Source organism: Danio rerio, chromosome 20 (genome assembly GCF_049306965.1).
Source record: "Danio rerio strain Tuebingen ecotype United States chromosome 20, GRCz12tu, whole genome shotgun sequence".
Classification (NCBI taxonomy): domain Eukaryota; kingdom Metazoa; phylum Chordata; class Actinopteri; order Cypriniformes; family Danionidae; genus Danio; species Danio rerio.
The window spans coordinates 37,136,588-37,156,661 of NC_133195.1; the positions used below are offsets into that span (position 1 = coordinate 37,136,588).

The 20,074-nt window shown below is 36.1% G+C and overlaps 1 protein-coding gene across 2 annotated transcripts in view; it reads left to right on the forward strand.

The window, feature by feature from the left end:
- Positions 1 to 10,305: 10,305 nt before the first annotated feature.
- rxrgb (retinoid X receptor, gamma b) overlaps positions 10,306 to 20,074 on the forward strand; it is a 44,802-nt gene continuing 35,033 nt past the window's right edge. The window contains exon 1 of one of the 2 annotated variants that reach the window (NM_001002345.1): positions 10,306 to 10,392. In NM_001002345.1, coding sequence (NP_001002345.1) covers positions 10,362 to 10,392 — 31 coding nt within the window. In that variant the 5' untranslated portion in view covers positions 10,306 to 10,361. Of the gene's footprint in view, positions 10,393 to 18,438; positions 18,784 to 20,074 lie in introns of those variants that run through there. The other variant, XM_005160666.6, reaches the window with a different exon arrangement.

A 20,074-nucleotide genomic window follows, 5' to 3' on the forward strand; every position in this document is an offset into this window, starting at 1 on the left:
TAACTTAGGGAGTCATTTTGAAGAATCAGTTATTTTGTTGTAAAAAAAAAACGCTGATCAAAAAAGGATTGAACTGTTTTGACACATCAAATGTTTTTAACACACTAGTTTGGTGTATATATTTGCTTTGCAGTTTTCATTGCAGTCTTGCAAAGCTTATTTATAATCTAATTTTCATAGCTGTCTCTAAACATAACAGTTTTAATAACTCATTTCTAATAACTGATTTATTTTATCTTTGCCATTATGACAGTAAATAATATTTGACTAGATGTTTTTAAAGACACTTCTGTACAGCTTAAAGTGACATTTAAAGGCTTAACAAGGTCCAATAGGTTAACTGCAGGTTAGGGTTATTAGGAAAGTCATTGCATATCAATGGTTTGTTAAGGTCAAATAATTTTGACCTTAAAGAGATGTTTAAAAAATTAAAAACTGCTTTGATTCTGGCCGAAATAAACAAATAAGACTTTCACCAGAAGAAAAAATATTATCAGATTGTTATACTGTGAAAATTTCCTTGGTCTGTTAAACATAATTTTGGAAATATTAAAAAATAATAATAATTCAAAAGGGGGGCTAATAATTCTGACTTCAACTCGAACTTCACACAAACATCCACATTAACACATGCAGATAGCCTGCATGTAAACTCGCAGCATGTAAACACACCTACTTTTTTAATGTAAGAAAGAACTAAAACTGACTAACTAAAAGTATATTTTATTAAACCAGTTATTTTAAAAAAGAGATTTATTTTTATATCTAATATTTTATTATTCCAAACAAATATATATGCTAAAAAGGATTTGCATTAATTTACATTTATAGATATAAAATTTTGCTATATATATATTAGTGTAAACCCCAAAACAAGGTGTTTTGATTAAGTCTTAAACAAAGATTAAGATTATTGTGGATAATGAAAGCATTTTCAAAAAAGCACTTAATTCCAAAAAGATTGAACAAAAGGAAATTCCGAAAATAAATGAGCTACACTTTAAGTAGACGTTTCCCAGAAAGAGCAGGTACATCAATGTCACTTTTAAAACTTGTGCATAAGGATAGAGAGGAAATTTTTTTTTTTATAATCATATAAATTATTTTGGTGGCGCAGTAGGTTGTGCTGTCACCTCACAGCAAGAAGGTCAATGGTACGAGCTTCCACTGGGTCAGTTGACGTTTCTGTGTGGAGTTTGCATGTTCTCCCTGTGTTTGTGTGGGTTTCCTCCGGGTGCTCCGGTTTCCCCCTCAGTCCAAAGACATGTGGTACAGGTGAATTGGGTAGGCTAAATTTTTCGTAGTGTATGAGTGTGTCTGTGAATGAGTGTGTGTGGATGTTTCCCAGAGATGGGTTGCGGCAGGAAGGGCATCCTCTGCGTAAAAACGTGCTGGATAAGTTGGTGGTTCATTCTACTGTGGCGATGAAAAGTTATTGTTTGTTTTCAAATTTGTAAGACGAAATTTGTCCAATAATAAAAACAGATTTAGAGCACCGTAAGAGTTCACAAGACTGATTTCTCAAACAATAGGTGTTTGTTACTACATAAAGCCTAAAAGTAGTCAAATTAGATGCGCAGTTTGTATAGTCTGACCAAAAATAGCTAATCAGGTCAGAATACTCTAAATATTCGATCTGAAAATAGATGTAATTTAAATAAATTCATACACTGAAGTATTACATAAAAAGTTTACCCCCCCAACCCCCAAACCCCCCTATTGTCAATGTATAATTCGCATACTGAATATAAACTGGATGCGTGCATGCATAAACACCCAAATTACACCCAACACCCAAATAATTAAAAAAATATGAGGTGACATTCTTGATCAGTTGACTTTAATGTCATAGGCTCTTTCTTCCATCTACTTTCACAGGTTTCCATAAATTGATTGCAACGTTTTGCTGAATAGCCTAGCCTAAGTAAGGAATTAATAATCTTAATGAGCATATGAATTGCATCACTGCAGTCAATTACAGAAAGATGCTATTTCTGATAGCGTTGAATATAGACATCTATTTACTGCTTGCAAGATGACACTTTGGCATTTGGCTATGTGCTTGCTACACAACCTTGGTCACTCGATATCATATTCAAAGCATCAGTGTGGGATAAGAGCAAGATCTGTTACTAATTATTTAACAGATCTGTTCATCAGCAAGAATAAATGTAATTCTTTGTGACAATAAAGTAAAGTATAGATCAATTACCAGGCGCAGCTACTAAGTATGATTTTAAAGTAAACACAATGAACCAATTAAAACATCAGATAACAAAATCCAGCGAAAAAATAGAGCTGTTTTGTAAATCCAACTGGCAGAGCTTTACACTCTTTAAAAAAAAAGATACAAAAAGCATGTCTTCAAAGATCTTAAAAGAATCATTTGTATTGCATTTTAAAGTCTGTTTTGTTCAATGAAAAGGTGGATGTTAAATGCTTATTTATAGAAATGGGGATGCCAATACAGAGCCTTTGTTTTTTAAGAGTGCATAGAACAGGTTGCTTATTTAAGGTACTAAATAAATGTCAGACCAGCAGGTCGCATTGGCTGCTTTGAAGATTTGGAGCAGGTGTTCATAGCTATAATCTTGTTGGTTTTCCTAGGACGTTGTCAGCTTAACCTGAGGTGGTCTACAACAATGTCTGCTGGGTCTGAACCTCATTCCCACTTTATCCATGGAACATTTTTTTTTTTTAAACCTAACGTTTGTGTATGTACCTGCTGATTTATTTAAAATTCAATTTCACTGAAGCTGTGAGTGAACAAAATGAAACAAAACATGATTGTGTAACAAGTTTGATTAAAACAATATTTGAATATAGATGAGGTTTACACATTAAGCACTGTGAATATCATCCATTCTGAGTGTTTTAAGACAAAAGCATACAATTAGATAAACTCATTTGTGTGAGAGGTCTGTGAGGCTTTTTATTTTTATTTTAGCCAATCGTAAACCAGTATGGTCCATTCAGGTTAATTGTGTATAAACCCACCAGCCCCCTCACACTAACAGTCTGAGGATTAACAGGTTAATGTAACACACGCCAAGAACATCCATTTGGAAAGGATTAAAGCACCATGCCTTTATGTTGCCACTAAATATGTTAGCTCAAAACATGCTTAGATAGGTTTTAATACAAGTAGCAATAAAAAAGAGAGAAAAAGTGACTTCAATTCAAACAAAACTTAGCTTGAAAGTTCTTGTCAGTTCTCATGTTTGCCCTATAAGAAGAAAAACAGCCGGTAATACAATTAGCAGTACTTTATTTGGTACACCTTACTAATACCAGTCAAACCCCCGTTAGCCTTCAGAACAGATTCAATACAGTACTGGAAATATTCCTCAGAAGTTTTGGACCATATTGACATGATAGCATCACGCAGTTGCTACAGATTTGTCAGCTGCATATCCAGGCGCGAATCTCCCTTTCCACCACATCCCAAAGGTGCTCAATTGGATTGGTGATTGTGTAGGCCATTTGAGCACAGTAAACAAATTGTCATGCTCAGGAAACCAGTCGGAGATGATTCACGCTTTATGACATGGCGAGTTATCCTGCTGGAAGTAGCCATCAGAAGATGGGTACACTGTGGTCAAAAAGGGATGGACATGGTCAACAACAATACTCATATAGGCTGTGCCGTTGACAAGATGCTCAATTGGTACTAATGGGCCCAAAATGTGCCAAGAAAACACCATTACACCACCAGCAGCAGCCTGAACCGTTGATACAAGGCTGGATGAATCGATGCTTTGATGTTGTTGACACCAAATTCTGACCCTACCATCCGAATGTCGCAGCAGAAATCGAGACTCATCTGACCAGGCAAGGTTTTTCCAATCTTTTAGTGTCCAATTTTGGTGAGCCTGTGCAAATTGTAGCCTCAGTTTCCTGTTCTTAGCTGACATGAGTGGCACCCGCTGTGGTCTTCTGCTGCTGTAGCCCATCCGCCTCAAGGTTGAACGTGCTGTGCATTCAGGGATGCTCTTCTGCATACCTCGGTTGTACAAGTGGTTATTTGAGTTACTGTTGCTTTCTTTTAGCTGGAACCAGTCTGGTTATTCTCCTCTGACCTCTGGCATCAATAAGGCATTTGCGCCTCCAAACTGCCGCTCACTGAATATTATCTCTTTTTCGGAGCATTCTCTGTAAACCCTAGAGATGATTGTCCGTGAAAGTCCCAGTAGATCAGCAGTTTCTAAAATACTCAGACCAGCCCGTCTAGCACCACCAACCATGCCACATTCAAAGTTACCTAAATCACCTTTCTTTCTCATTCTGATGCTCGGTTTGAACTGCAGCAGATCATCTTGACCGTGGCTGCATGAATAAATGCATTGAGTCGCTGCCATGTGATTGGCTGATAAGAGATTTGCAGTTACAAGCAGTTAGTTTGGTGTACCTAATAAAGTGGCCAGTGAGTGTAGTACAACTGTAGAAGGAAAAACAGGTAAAGAGCACAGTATAATTTTGAGGAATGAAGGATTTCCTTGTCATCAAAACTCCATAAAATCGCCCCCACTGCTTGTTTTCTGTGCTCCATTTGCACTTGCATCTCTGTGGGTGTTTTCGCTCATGCAGCAGTCATCAAGAGAAAGCAGGGGAAAATATGTAGATTCATAGTAGAAGAGAGTAAGCAAACACGCATTTCACAAACACAGCCTTCTGCTCGCTTCATCTTTTGTTTGTGTGATGGATGCCTTCTGAGATTGATGGTGTTGAACACAGTTGTTGAGCATTGTCTCCTCCAAGCGACAACCAAAGAGGATCACTTATCATCTCAGCTTGTGTGAGGGGGATTTGTGGAGGATTTGAGGAGCACATAGTGGAGTGGAAACTGGAGAGTGTTTGCACATGAGTTACCAGTGTCCTAGAGACTGAAAGACGATTTATAAAATACATGAATGTCGGAATGATGGGTATGTGCAGGTATCGCACACCAACATAAACATGCAGGGGATTCATGCTTTGGTTTGTTTCTGTATGGATGATGTAGAGTTAGCAGGTGGCCTAGGTCTGGTGTGCTGGGGGTGGGACGTGGCTGGGACACATTGTTTGTCTGGATGGGTTTGTGAATACAAAGGGATTACTGCATACGGTTTGGCTCACTGACAGCTCTCACTGTGTGTGTGTTTGTTAGTGTAAAGAGAATGTGTGGCTGATTATCTTTGAGATAAGAAGGTAAAAGAAACTTGATGGAAGTTAAAGGGGTGTTCCAGGGTGTATTTTTAAGGCATGTTTGAGTTAATAAGACGCAAAACAATGTGTGCTCATGCTTTGTTTGTAAAAAATCACATTGTTTTTTCATATCTTACTTTGATTATATACAGCTACTCAGCTAACAGGAAAATGAATGTCATGTTTCCTAGTTCGTCCGAAAGCCTGCCCTCAAGAGGCTCGCAGATTTGTTCCACATCACCAGAAAAAGTGTCATGCCTCTAATAGCACACACTTTGCCTATGCGGTTTGAATACTGTCAGTCTTCGCAGCTGTTATTCGTATCATTTTGAGTCAAATAGAAAACGAAAAGGACATACTGTAGCTCAACGTCATGCCTGCCCTCTAAATTAAAATCTGACAAGTCTTTCATATACAGTATATTTGGAATAACTCTGCAAGTCAGTGTCTCCCAGCCACGTTTGTACTCATGTTAAATTTATGGCATCTAACCTAATGCTATCAGCAGAAATCGGAAATTCTAGTAATTCTAGTAGTTCTAGTAAAAAATTTGAATACAAGTCCCAATTCTTACTCAGAAACATTGAATATCAGGATACAACCTTTTTAATAGTGTTTTATCAACTGATCAAATGATCAATGCTTTTATCAATTGATATTAATGGATATTCATCTTGGATTTCCAATTTGTGTATTAGAACTTCATCCTTCCCATGTCTAACATATGACTTGCAAAGTAAATGAAACAAGATATAAACAGAGAAATTGTAAGGGAATTTTAAAATGAATTACAAAGGAATGTTAACACACAGAATTAAATATTACACTGTAAAACCCCAAAAAGTTAAGGTAGCTCAAACTGTTCGTGGAAACCGATTGCAAAAAAACATTAAAGTTTAAAAAACTAATCCTAATGAGTACTGTAAACTTAATCCATAGTAAATGAAGCAGTAAATGAAGCAATTTGAGAAGAGTAAAACCCAATAAATGATGAGAACTCAAACCAACTGAGCACTGTAAAACCCAATAAGTTAAGGCAACTCAAATCGTTTGAGGAAACCGATTGCTACAAACCATTTGAGTTAAAAAAAAAAATCTATATTAGTACCGTGAACTTACTCCATTAAAGTTAAAGTAATAAGGTATTTAATTAAATCATTACCTTCAACACGGAGTTTACATTTTTTTCATTCATTCATTCATTTTCTTGTCATCTTAGTCCCTTTATTAATCTGGGGTTGCCACAACGGAATGATCCGTCAACTTATCTAGCATGTTTTTTACTCAACGGATGCTCTTCCAGCTGCAACATTTAACTGGGAAACACTCATAGGCTACACTCTCATTCAAACACAGACAATTTATAGGTTACCCAATTCACATAGCGCATGTCTTTGCACTTGGAAACCGGAGCACCCAGAAAAAACCCACGCAAACATGTGGAGAACATGCAAACTCCACACAGAAATGCCAACTGACCCAGCCGAGGCTCAAACAACCTATTTGCTGTGATACGACAGCACTACCTACTACGCCACTGCGTCGCCAGTTAATTTTTTTTTCTAAATGGGTAGGTTTAACTTTTAGTCAATTTTGAGTAATCTACACTCATTTCATTTGATAAAGTTGACTGTTGGGTTTTACAGTGTACATTTGAAGCAGAAAAACTGAAATCCTGAAATTAAGTTTTATGTAAAACACACATGCAACATCAGTGGAACATGTAAAACACATTGAAATGTGGTTTTGGAACGTTTTCATGTTTCAATGATCATAGTTCTCTAATTCTGTATGAACATGACTCAGATCTGTTTCATGATGCCTCAATAAAACTGACTGTAACTTGATTTCATCTTGTGTTGAATCTAAAAATTGCTTTGAAAGAAAAGAACAATAAGAAAACCTGAGTAAAAAGGAGAGGATAACTAATTGCAGGCCTTGCACCATGTGCCACCATTAGGCCCACACAAAGAGAGCAGTGACAAATGACCATTTTAATTCTTCAGTTTGACTTTAATAAATTAACATGATCTAATAGACTTAAGGAAGGGGGCTCAAACAGAAAGCTTTGATTGGTGTGAGATGGGTTGGAAAAAAAGCCATTTGTCTTGTTTACCATGGTCTTGTGTTCTTTAATAGGTCATTTACAATGAGGGGAGCGAGTGTGTGGGGGTTGCAGGACGGGGTGGGCTCCCTCAAACCTGAGGGGAGGGGCTTTGTGAAGTCACTGGTCAACTGGAGCCCTAAACCCACACTAGTTCAAGACTGTGAATGCTGGTGACTTCTGAATAACCTTCGGAGGTAGTGAGAGCTCACCCCAGTTTGACCCCATGCTCTGAGGAACAGTCTGGGGGGGATCACAAGGAGCTCTAAACACATGAATTCAGGCGGACAGACAGATCTCACTCACAAATGTCAGTTTAGTTTTAAGTCTTTAGTTTTTTCTCGTTTTTAGACTTGGTATACTGCAGGTTTGAGTTACAATAGAGGTTTACAATTAAGTGAACTCTTTTATATTTCTATGTGAAATTTATGTCTAGTTGTTTGTCATGCTAGTTACATCTAGTTCTCATGAGATCAAGTTATCTTTTTAGTATAATGTATAGATAATGCTGGTTTGTGTTAACATTGAGTTATAATACTCAATGCAAAAAAAAAACAAATGTATTTAAAAGTTTGCCAAATAGGTGGCAAATTTGTATGAATTTGAGTGAGCTCATTTGCATATCTATGTGCTGGCTATACTCAAATGTTTATAACATTTTTGGAAGAAAATGAATCTTTTTTCAAATAATAATTTGTTACCCTACACATTGTAAAAATTCACATTAAATCTTGCCATCATTTTGTCATGAGATCAAATTACTTAAAATCTTTGCCCATTGTCTGATTGAGTGGTAACAACTTCTTTGGAAAAGAACCCCTTCATTTCTTTGTGAAAATCATATTGTTTTACATGCACAAGAATTTAAAAAAATATTATTTTTGGTAAAAACATGCACTTAAGTGAAATATATGTAAATGGCACATATAGAGCCTATGTTTCCTTCACAAATATCATTGAGAACATTACATATTGTATTCAGCATAAAATCACTTACAAAAGCTAATACATATTGTAATATCATATATAAATCATATAATAACAATAAATAATGAGGCTATTTATTAAAAAATGAAATGTATTATTTATTGTCTATTAGGAAATGAAAAAAATCCTACTTTAATAATAATATTAATAATAGTAATGATTATGATGATGATTATTATTATTGTTAAGATATTGTCTATTTATCTCTACTTTCACAATTTGACACATGCAAACCACTGCAGAAATGTTCTAACCAACAGGCTCATGTAATATACAGTATAGATACTTAATAAATAACCTACTATAAATTAAAAGCAATATTGTATGCTATGTTTTTAGTTTTCACTTTATATATTATTTTAAATAATAGGTCACCTATAGCTACAGTCATGAGCCACGGCTTTGTTCCAAATGACATCAATGTCAACTGAACTGTAAAAATACTTTGAAAGCAAGTTACACCTAAGAGTAATGACTTTAATGCCTTTTTTATTTAATTTTTTCATTTAAGTTTAAATGTTACATTGTTTTAAAGGGTATAGGGGGATTGGGAACAACTGGGAATAAGAACACAGCCAGGAACTATGTTTCTAACTACAGCTTCAAAGGTGTACTTGCAAGCGTATAAGTTTGCGACGCAGTTTGCGAATGTTCGTTGGATTGATGGATTTAGGAAACACCAAATCAACAAACTATGTTTGTAACAACGGAACTTAAGTTGTGACCCTAGTTGGTTAACGATGATTTTCGAAAACGCACTCCATAATTGGCAGATGTAAACTCGTAATTCTGACTTTTCTACTCACATTTTGGACGTCTTACATCTCATAACAATTCTGAGGTGAAAAAAAACCTATTTTCATTCAGCAGCAAGTCTACATGTCACAGTTGTGACTTTATGACTCACAATTGACTTTTTTTTTTCTGAATTGTGAGAATTCTGAAATCTGCTATTAGCTACTTCAATTGCCATTAAGTAAACTGCAGCCATAATTTATATTGTTCATGCTCATGCATGTAATAAACAATAGACTAAACTGATCCAACGCCCTATAATCCAAATAACTGTTCAATGCAAAAGTAATGTTTTCTGTGATTGTGTGAAAGTTCGGACACAAGAAAAATATCACAGTGGAATATCTGTGTGTTAATAATTAAAATAATACATTAAAATTGTATAAATGGTAATAGCAGTTTGCAATACCAAGAAGCACAAAAGCTGAAAATTAAAAATAACTGGAAGCAGATGACACCGGAACCCTGGCATATTAAATTTAGTATTAGAAGAAGTAGAAGTAACTTTGTAGCGTTATACTACAGATTGTCTTACATTTGGGACATGAGATGGCATTTCTTATCATTGGGAAAAAGTACAACTGCTAACTTGGATTAAATTATGCACTTAAGCCAAGCATATATAATGGCCTCTGGTCTCTTTTTTGCTTACCACTAAAGCCAAAGAGTACACAGTTTACACTTTATTGTAGGATTGCCTTCTAGTGCTTTGGTTTTACTACTACACATCCAAATGGCATCCACATGGCTAAGAAAATAATTTCAAAGAACATAAAAGAGGCTCTCAGTAGAGCACATAAAATCACATCCTTCTGATTTTACAGGCAAAAACACCCTTCACATAAATGTACAGATTTTAGGAAGTTTTCATTTTTAAGTTTCTTTACAAGCTGTTCATGCAGTAGCAACATAAATGATTTACTCTTACATAGCTTACATTCATTCTTATACATTTGTATAAAAGCATCAGTCTATGCATGAATACGATTCCTCTTTGCTCCATATGTGCTACCCAACGACATTGCATTGTTTATGTTAGAGCACTTAAAGTTGCCTTGTTTAAATGTCACACAGTTAAAAGCACATTTTAGTACACATGTGCTGAAGTCATCTGCCTGTGTCTTATCTGATTGTTGTCGTTGGTGAAACCCCTCCTCTCCTCCTCCCCTTGAGCGGGGCCCCGAGCCAGTCAGCGCGCCGCGGAGTTCAGTTCGCTCGGGCTGGGAAGAGGAATCGAGAGGGGTGCTGCCGCGCGCCTCCAGGACAAGACCTGACTATAAACTAACGCGGAATGGATACTCACGACACATATTTACATCTCCGTAAGTCGCCGAGTCTCTTTATTTCCTGTTGCTGCTTTTCTGTGTCTTCTTCGCGCGGTTGTTTGTCATAAGTGTGTGTATGTGTGTGTGAGTGCAGTAAAAGCTTTATAACAACTTCTCTGATGAACTTCAGACTGATTACACTCGTATCAGCCCGCGTGGATTGGCATCTGTCAGGTGATCGCGCCGTGCTTTACATGCATGGGTGGCACTTTAATTGCATTTATGCAATCGATCGTCCTCAAAGCACGCCTGTTGTGTCGGAGTGTTATTTATTGACTTTCAGAGGGTATCCAGCCGGGTGCGGCATGTACACACATAGGAATGAACATATATCGTGACTTGTTTTATGAGTGAGTGCGAATGACTTCTTTTTAGGCAAAGTCAAAGAGAACTCTAGCAAGTTCTAGTGTCATTGTGTGTTATAAAGCTCAAATCAAAAGAGTTTTGACAGTTTGAGGGAGTTTTAGTTGCGTTTAGTTTAGTTGTTTTGCTCTGGTAATGAGTTGGTCATCAATTTATCCAAGCTGGTCGTTCCTAAAACAGTTTGTATGACCTAACAAGCTGGTTGGTGGTTCGAGATGGTTCACCAGCTTTAAAATCATCTTCCATGTTCCAAAGCACAGCTATACACTAGCTTAAGCAGGATTTTCCTGCAGAGCAAGAATTCAGCCTACTGTACAGTGCATACTGAATGCTTTCAAGGTAATATCAGACATGTTTACATAATTTGTATCCAATATAATGTATTTTTACCCATGACAAGTCTTACATTGCAGAGCAGAGATGTCACTTTTTGTAGTTACACTATGCTAACCACAAATTTACTGTGGTTTTAACCATGTAGTAAAATTGTGGTTATACAAATGCTACTCAAGATGGCAAAAAGGTTTACCACACTTCTACTATAATAAACACAGCGCAAACACGAGTGTATTACGTTGTATTAATAAGTATGGTAGAATTTACGGTGGTTTATATCAACATGGGTTCATTATCGATAAAGTAAGCATGGAAACTTATAGTAAATAAACAAAATTATTATACTATAAACTCTCAGTCATGTGCTACCTTGACGTCTGGGTTATTTCTGTTGCTTTTATAAAACCATTCAGATGTAGATTTTGAGCTTTGAACTTGATAAATTAATCACAGCTAATCACATTATTTATTTTTTGCTGCAAACAGACGTACATTAAAATCTGTGTTTGTTAACATTTCCATCTATACATCTGGCGGATGCTTTTATCATTGCATGTAAGATATACATTTTGACCTTGATGTTGCTTTCAACATGCTCCACTGTATGAACCGTGGTGTTACAGTAATAAAGGGGTCACATAGTCTCTCCAAAGGTGTGCCATCGGTAACTTTTGCTCTCAACTTTTCTTGTTGCTATAAGAGAGAACTGCCTTATAGCTGACAACATTCCTTTGCCTTTAACAATGCGAACATACAAGTCCAAAGACACACTGACGAGAAAGCAGAAAAGGCACATGTATTGCAGGATTGCTCAGAGCGCTTTGTTATTGTCAGCTGTACTCATGCTTTCAAACTGCTCACAGCGGTTTCTGTAGATGCGCCTATATGCACTGTACACTTTCAACATGTGACTCACTATGCAGCCTTGCCCTCACCAGCTTTTACATAAAGGAAAACAGGCAGGAAAATGGAGCATATCTTTTCCCGAGAGAAGCAAGCGTATAAGCATGAGTTTGTTATTTTGCAAATGAATTACCCAAGTAGCAAAGAATTCTGGCCCAGATTTGGCATAAAGCTGGCACAGCAGGCATTCATCCGGCACTGGCATACAGCATGTGGGCCAAACATGGCCCGGGTTTGGCAGAGGTGGCACCGTCTTTAAGGCGACACACAAGATTTGGGCCAGATGAAAAACGTAGTATTTGGCCCAGATTTAAAAATTTGAAAGTGGGCCATGTGAGTTTGGCCAGTCTTGACCCACATTTAAAATACACTAAAATCATTTTTGAGTAAAGAAAAAAAATTCTACCAATCAGGTCATTTTGAGGAAAAAGCGTGCCCATAGTGTGCCTAAAGCGCATCACTCCATGGATTTATAAATTTTATTGCAATCGTAACACACACCTATCTGGCCCAGTTCAGGCCCAGTTATGAGTTATTAACTTGGCTGAGACTTGGCCCAGATATGGTCCGTGTTTGGCCCTTGTCTGGAAGCCAGATTTGGTCCAGTCATGTACCGTAATTCACTGCGGCATGTGGGCCAAGCAAAACCTGATTGTGTGGGCCAGAGCTGGGCCAGAGAAATTTTGCTATGTGGGTAGTTTGTCATTAGGCCGTCCAAAATACAACATAACAAAAAGTCTAATACAAAAAAGAGGTATAGCTGCTTCTAGACCTGCAACGACGCACCAATTAAATTGATTAAAATCGATTACTAAAAGTGCTGGCAATAAATTTCATAATCGATTTGTCATGTCGTGCATTGCGGAGACGTTTCATTATTAAAAAACTTTAGTTGAGCTAGGAGCGGAGTGAACGCCCTCTGCCTCTATCACACACTGATGCCAGCAGAGTTCCGTGCCTCATAGACAGGACAGAGCAAAAAATGAGCAGAGGTAAGGTTAGAGGAAAGATACATGGAGAAGTCAGAGAAATCTGTGCGACCCTAGTCATTCAAGGTGTGGGAGCATTTCACACTAAATAAACAAAAGCAGCATGACATGAAAAATTCTAACTGAGCTTTGGTGCATTGGCTGGCACTGAGCCAGTAAGATGTGTCATATTATCACAATTAAGCAGTTATTTTAACCATCCAATGCTTATTTTATGTTTTAGACATGCAAATATGTACGAGTACTAGTAAAACAAAACATTTACAGTTTGTAAAACACACAAGAAAGTCTATGGAAGTCTAACAATTCATAATTTGCAGATGTGTATTATTCATATCAGATACACATAGTGATTGTAACAGTAAAGTTCAATCTATTCTTCTCCCAACTGCTCATCCACTTGCTTGCATGCATTTTGGAGTAACTGATGAATTTAGGTGCTGAATCCTGCGTGTTTTGCTTTTATGAATGAGGCATACGACCCGGACCCAATTAAACATGGCGATGCCCATCATACGTCATAGATCACAATCAAGATCATTTATACATCTTTTAAACAACAAAAATACTCACTTGCACATTTTTGTAAATTGGAATATCAGGTAGTTGATGAACTGAGCAAGGTGTGAATATTTTGTATAAAAATGGAAAGGCATAATAACAGGGATACGTCTGTCATACAGCGCTATTGTGGCTGCGGTGTGTCACGTGACAAAAATGACGCGTCACCACTGAAACATTAAGGGCTAATTAATACTTCTGCGTCAAGCACACACGTATGCGACAGTGCAGCCTACTCATGGACACAAAGTCCTCGCTTTGGTCGTCCGCGACGCTGACGTGCACCTCTCAAAAAATTTAACTACATATCACAACGACACGTAGCGCAATCTCTGTGATTGGTCGGCTTGGTATTGCTGACGATTGTGGGCCGGGGTGAGAGCCTCACAAGCCCGATACAGCAAGTGTTTATAAGTGTCAAGCTCTGTAAAGGAGCACCCGATGTTGTGATCTTATGATTAAAGTTGTTGCACGTCAGCCTCGAAATGCGATCCTTATCGCATTTGCGTGAGTTTGAGCCACTTGTACGTTAGGGTCGCGTTCAGAAAAAAAAAAACACCAGAGAAGAAGCTCGACACAGAGAAACATAAAAATGTACTGCCAGCTAGCGTTTCGGAAGTGTTATTGCAGAGCAACACAAACATCATGCTGAAGTATAAATGCACGGTATGCTTGGGTCATGTCGATTACTTGACACAGAAGTATATACCATGCTTAAGGGTAAGCATTCTAAAATAATGATCACACAAAACTCAGATGGGCCAGATAGAATCTTTTAAACTCACCAGTGAAAGGGTTAATAACAGCAGCAAAGCAGTTGTGGTGTAGTTACTGTGCACTTTGCATTGCAAGACTAAAGACACATTTTTATTCACTTGCCTTTTTTTGGATTATTAATTTTTCCATCTGTTGTCATGTATAGCTACACTGCAAAAAAGATATTTTGTCTCATTTCAGTCCAAACATCTAAAAAACTTAAATCAGGATTACTAGACAAGAAAAATAAAGTGATGCTTAAAACTTCTGTTTGAGATTATATCCCATGAAGATTGTTTTTGAAAAATTAATTTTGTTTGTTTTAGGCAAACAATCACTTTATTTTGATGTTTTTTTTAGAAAACAAGACATTTTTTAACGCTATTTCATGTGTCTTTAGTATGTATCTTAATTTATGATTTTTTTTAATATTTGCATTAAAACTGGAAAAACTACTAAGTTAGTTTTTTATTTTATTATTATTATTATTATTATTATTATTATTATTATAAGAGCTCAGGGATGCACTTTCTAAAGATTTTAATTCTGTTTTTGAATAAAGGGTTGCAAAATGAATGCCTTTTTTTATCTGATTCCTCGATTAATCATAACAATAATTGACAGATTAATCGATTATTAAAATAATCGTTAGTTGCAGCCCTAGCTTCTGCGGTGGATAAACTAGCAGAGATGCTATTTTGGCTCTTAGTTGCTTCTTGTTGTGTGTATATAAACAGACTGGGGTAATGTAAGTCTGGGGTAAAGTAGACTGGGGCAAGGGTGGAAATCTATTTTGATCGGTGGATGTGTTCGCACCCTGATTGCTTCCCAGAGGACATACAGCTTTGAAATGTTAGACATGAAGCCTTACATCACACAGCGAGGCTGAACTGTGTTCACGTGCTTGTCAACGCAGGCTGGAACTATTTTTTTTACAGAAGGTGTTTATGCTCACCAAGGCAACAATTACTAATAAAAAGCTGTGATGCATGTTTTAACATAATTTGGTGTGTAAAGAACAATGATTATATGAAACTTTGGTAATACTTTAGTTTAAGTACCAAATCCCACTATTAACTACTGACTTATTATCTGCTTATTATTAAGGTATTAGCTGATTAATAGTGCTTATGAAGTATGATATATTCTACATGTCTAATCCTACCTAATACCCATCTACAACCAGCAGTAAACTACTACTTTATTGAGCTAAAAGTCTTAGATAATGGTTTGTTTATAGCAAGACCCTAAAATAAAGTGAGTCAGTGACTAAAACTTCATTACATCTTAATGTTTAATAAATGCTTTAAAACATTTACATAAATCCTAAATTATCTATAAATTATAGATAATGTTTGTTATGTTTAACTAATAACAGGTTTTAACTTGAGCACATTTGCACAATATTTGGTTTTTAATGACCAAACATGTTATAATACAAAGAGGAAAACACTGAAGTTGCCATAGAGTGCATTGACTCAAAATTGTTCTCTGATATCTACATAGTAGGTACTGTATAGCTAAGTTCCCGATAATAAATAAATACCACAAAACACCTTGACACCTTGACTAAAATTTGTAATCGAATACATTTATCTATCTCCATATGAACAACTTTTCTGGTGTGGTCTGTTTGCTTGGTAGCTCACTATATACAATGTAAAATCAAGATAATAATCAATATATCTACTCATCATGCAATACATGCACCTCAATAATTTTGTTGATGCAATATACTGTATATCAGCCATCATTTTTGCATAAAAAGTGAATGTCTGCAACATTTTAGCTGATAGGGCAGCGTCTGTCAACTCATCTAATCTCTGTTGGAGGAACAATCTTTACTAACAAGTGAGAAAAAGTGATTTTTCACATTTTCCTGATGTGAAAACTACTGATGGTTTGGAAGAAGTTGTCTTAATGAGTTCTGTCTCTAGGCTGCAGTCCAATTTCAGAAAAGTGACGATTCACCAGTAACATTAAAGCCAATTTCCAAAGGCATTTACATGTCTTTTTTGTCCCTTGAAAGTGTGTATGCCCATTTACATGCTTGTATAATCATTATATAAGGAGTGGCATAAATTGGTCTTACAATGACAATAATATCACTTATAATAATTTCTATGACAACATATCGCACAACAAAATATATTTATTGCAACAGGCATAACTTCTTAGTTGCAGTTCACTTTTTTCTTACAGTGAACTGTACGACAAGCCCTGCCTTCTCATTTCATGCATAGAAGAACATGTATCTGAAACATACAACAAATCATATTTTAGTAAATAATAGATTCACTGTCAGTGATTTTCTGACAAGCATGGCCTTCACTCGTATCTGAAACATATAACGAAGTCGTACCCTACGTAACATATTTTATAGTCGCAAAAATGTAGGCATTGCCCTCTAGTGGAGTTGTCATCTGAAACGTGTAGTGAAATATACCCAGAGCAACGTAATTTAGCGTTTACAAAAATGTACACTGTAAAAAAATCTGTAATTTTCCTTCTTTTTTTTTCGGCAGCTGGGGTATAAAATAATACAAACCGTAAAATAGCGCCAGTTAAATTGCAGAAATTTACCATAAAATAATAGACTGTAAATTACAGAAAATTTTCCAGACATTTTAGTTGAGGAAATTTCTGTGATTTAACGTCCATAATTTAACAGTAAACTTCTGTAATTTAATGCCCGTTATTTATTTATTTAATTTTTTCCGGGACCCAGGCTAAGTCAAATTATGGATTTTTTTACAGTGCCGGCAGAGGCACATATTTCCAATGAGCCTTAGTTCAATTTATTTATTATTTAATAAGGATCAATTTTAATATTTAGTTATATCAAGTGTGTGTTTTTGTATGTTTTTGTTAGCGATAAGAGATGGACTACTTGTAATACATGTTTTGGTATAGAATGTCTACAGGCAGCTCCAATTGTGTCAGTCTTCTGTGTGATCTCAAGTCTCTTTTCATTCAGACTGATTCATGTGGGGCATTGCTTTTATAGGAATGACATATTAAAGAGGCTTTTTTAGATTCACCCTGAAGGCATTCTGTCATATAAAGTCAGCTCCCTCTGCCATTTATCTGGCTCTCAATGAAACTGTAACGGCAGCAGTATTGATACATTGTAGAAAGTCTGTTGCATTGTTAAAGGGCTTTCAAGGTGCCACTTCATTTACAATCATGAGAGTTATTAGCAAAATGTGTGCAGAAAAAGACAAGCTTAGAAAGATTCTGTCTTTTCCTTACAATTCTTAGATAAATTGTCAGAATTATGAGATGAAAATACAGAATTGTGAGAAAAATATCAGAATTGTGAGAGCCAACATGTCTGTCATCGTCCTTGTCTGAAGTTAGAAGTGCAATAGTTACAGCGCTCAGCACATATGAGTACACCCCCACACATCTCTCATTTAAATGAATATTTTCTGTAGGCTGCGTTAAAATATTATATTTGTGCATATACATTAGTTTAATCAGTACTGAAGCCAAATCTGGAGCTTATCTAACAAAATACCTTACTATAATGGTTCAAAAATTAGTAGCTCAAATTAATATGTTAGGGAAAAATAGTAAATAAAATTTTCAAAAATAGCAAAAATTAAGATAAACAAAAATATTTACAATTTTGTAGAAATGTTATAGTTTGTAAATTTTTTGCAATATTTTGCTTGAATTTAATTGTATTCCTTCAATTTCTAAATATGTTTGGTGACTAAAATATTACTTTAATAAATATATCTGTTTAATAAATCTGTTTTGTTGAAATGCAACAATATATATGAACCATATTCACTGAGAAATTGATAAAATTATTTATTTTCAAAATGGGGTGTACTCAATTATGCAGGGCACAAACAGATTTGGCTGTCAACTTCATAGTACATATATAATGTGTATGTACAGTTTAAAAAAAAAGGGCCATCCATTGGCACATAACTGCATTAATAAAAGCATTCATGTGTTATTACAATAAACACAACACAACCTATTTAAAAAGAACGACCACTGTAAATCTTCAAATCTGAATCCTTCATTACTTAAATCTGACACACACTTGAGCGCACTTCATCCCTGGTCGTGCAACAGGTGGCCCATCTGGAGCGATAGATTTAATGACACTTTGAGCCTCAGTCCGGGGCAGGCAAAAAGCGTAGTCTGTGCAGAAGGAGACTTGTCAAAGCTTGGAAAGAGGCTGATCTTTGTGGCAGTAAACGGTTCCTGCTGGATTCAATCGTCGATAATCCCAGTAATCCCATAAACGAGCAGACTCCTCCCTGCGGATCCTCCCCCTACCGCCGTCCCCACTTCGCTCATATCCCATCTGTTCTGTCAGCGGAGTGAGTCTGTGCTCGGACAGGTGCTTAACTGTGCCCGTGGAGGTTTGGTTGAGTGGTGCCCGCGGTCATGTGGCATCCGGCGGCATTGCCTCTTCATGGTCAGAGTCACGGCGGTGAGAATGGCCACTATAGTCAATGTGAGTATATGATAATATGAGCTGATCTGAGACTGGTATAGTATCTGAATTTAAGAGCAGATCCTAGACTAATATTCTTTAATAGGCTTTTAGTTAAGGGATGAAGAGAGAACTGTGCAGTGTGAAATGATTAAGTTATTTTGAGTTGATTTTTCATGTGCAGCATGTGTATGGATGTGTTGGTATGCTGCGTGCTGTATGCATTTGTCAACCTGTTAGTCTGTTTAGTGTTTCTAAGGAAGCCTATCCAAGTCTGGCAGCCTCTTCTCATACACCTCCTTTTGGTTTGTTTTTATCTAGTGTATTCCTAAATTGAGACACTCGTTTTTATTTATCTTTTTGGCTCCAGCCAGGTCAAATTCATAATTTAGGGGTGTCCACGGGGTCTTAAAAAGTATTAAAAGTTGATAAGTCAATGTAGAGAAATTTAAAGCCATTAAAAAGATTTGAATGCTATTTTGCAAGGTATTCAACCGTGTATTATTTTTGATTATGCTATGTATGGTTGTTTGCTAAAGTTTGCCTGAATTAAATCTGTGAATATCAGGATGGTGTGTGTGTGTGAAATAAATGAAATCCTACTAGATTTGACATCATGCTGCTTTGTTTACTGCAGTAATCAAGACAACACGATTATTTCTGCAGTTCTACAGGCGCCAACCTGCTGAATGAGCTAGATTTCATAGATTTGTATTCAGTATATGGATAATATTTTAGGTTTGGATTAGTTTCTTACAATTATATTTAGTTAATATAATGCAAGTTAAAATCTCGCCAGTGTTTCTGGTTAAAAGATGGTTACAAGGTCTTAAAATGTATAAAAAGAGTCTTAAATAAGGTCTTAAAAGGTATTGAATTTCACTCTCTGATTCCTGTATATACTGTTTAATTAGAAAGGTGTTGTTGTTGTTGTTTTTTGCATGGCCAATGGCACATTTTCAAAAAGGTTCGGTTTCCTATACACACACAATGGTTGATAAAACTACTTATTTATAATGAGCTGAATCAACACAATTCTTGAGGGGTTTTGTAAGATAGCTTAATTGTTTTATGTTCAATCCACTTAAATTGATAAAAACAGTTAACTTAAATGATTTGAGTTGGAGCAACGTGAAGGAATTGTGTGGAACACTGCATTTGTTACATTATTTTCTTTCTAAATGTCATTGATCAGAAGAAAAACTACTGTCCTATAAAGTGAAATATATATATTTTAAAAAAATAATTGCAATTCTTCTAACCCAAATAAATGACTTTTATCAATTTAATCAAATATAATGTCAAATAAAAT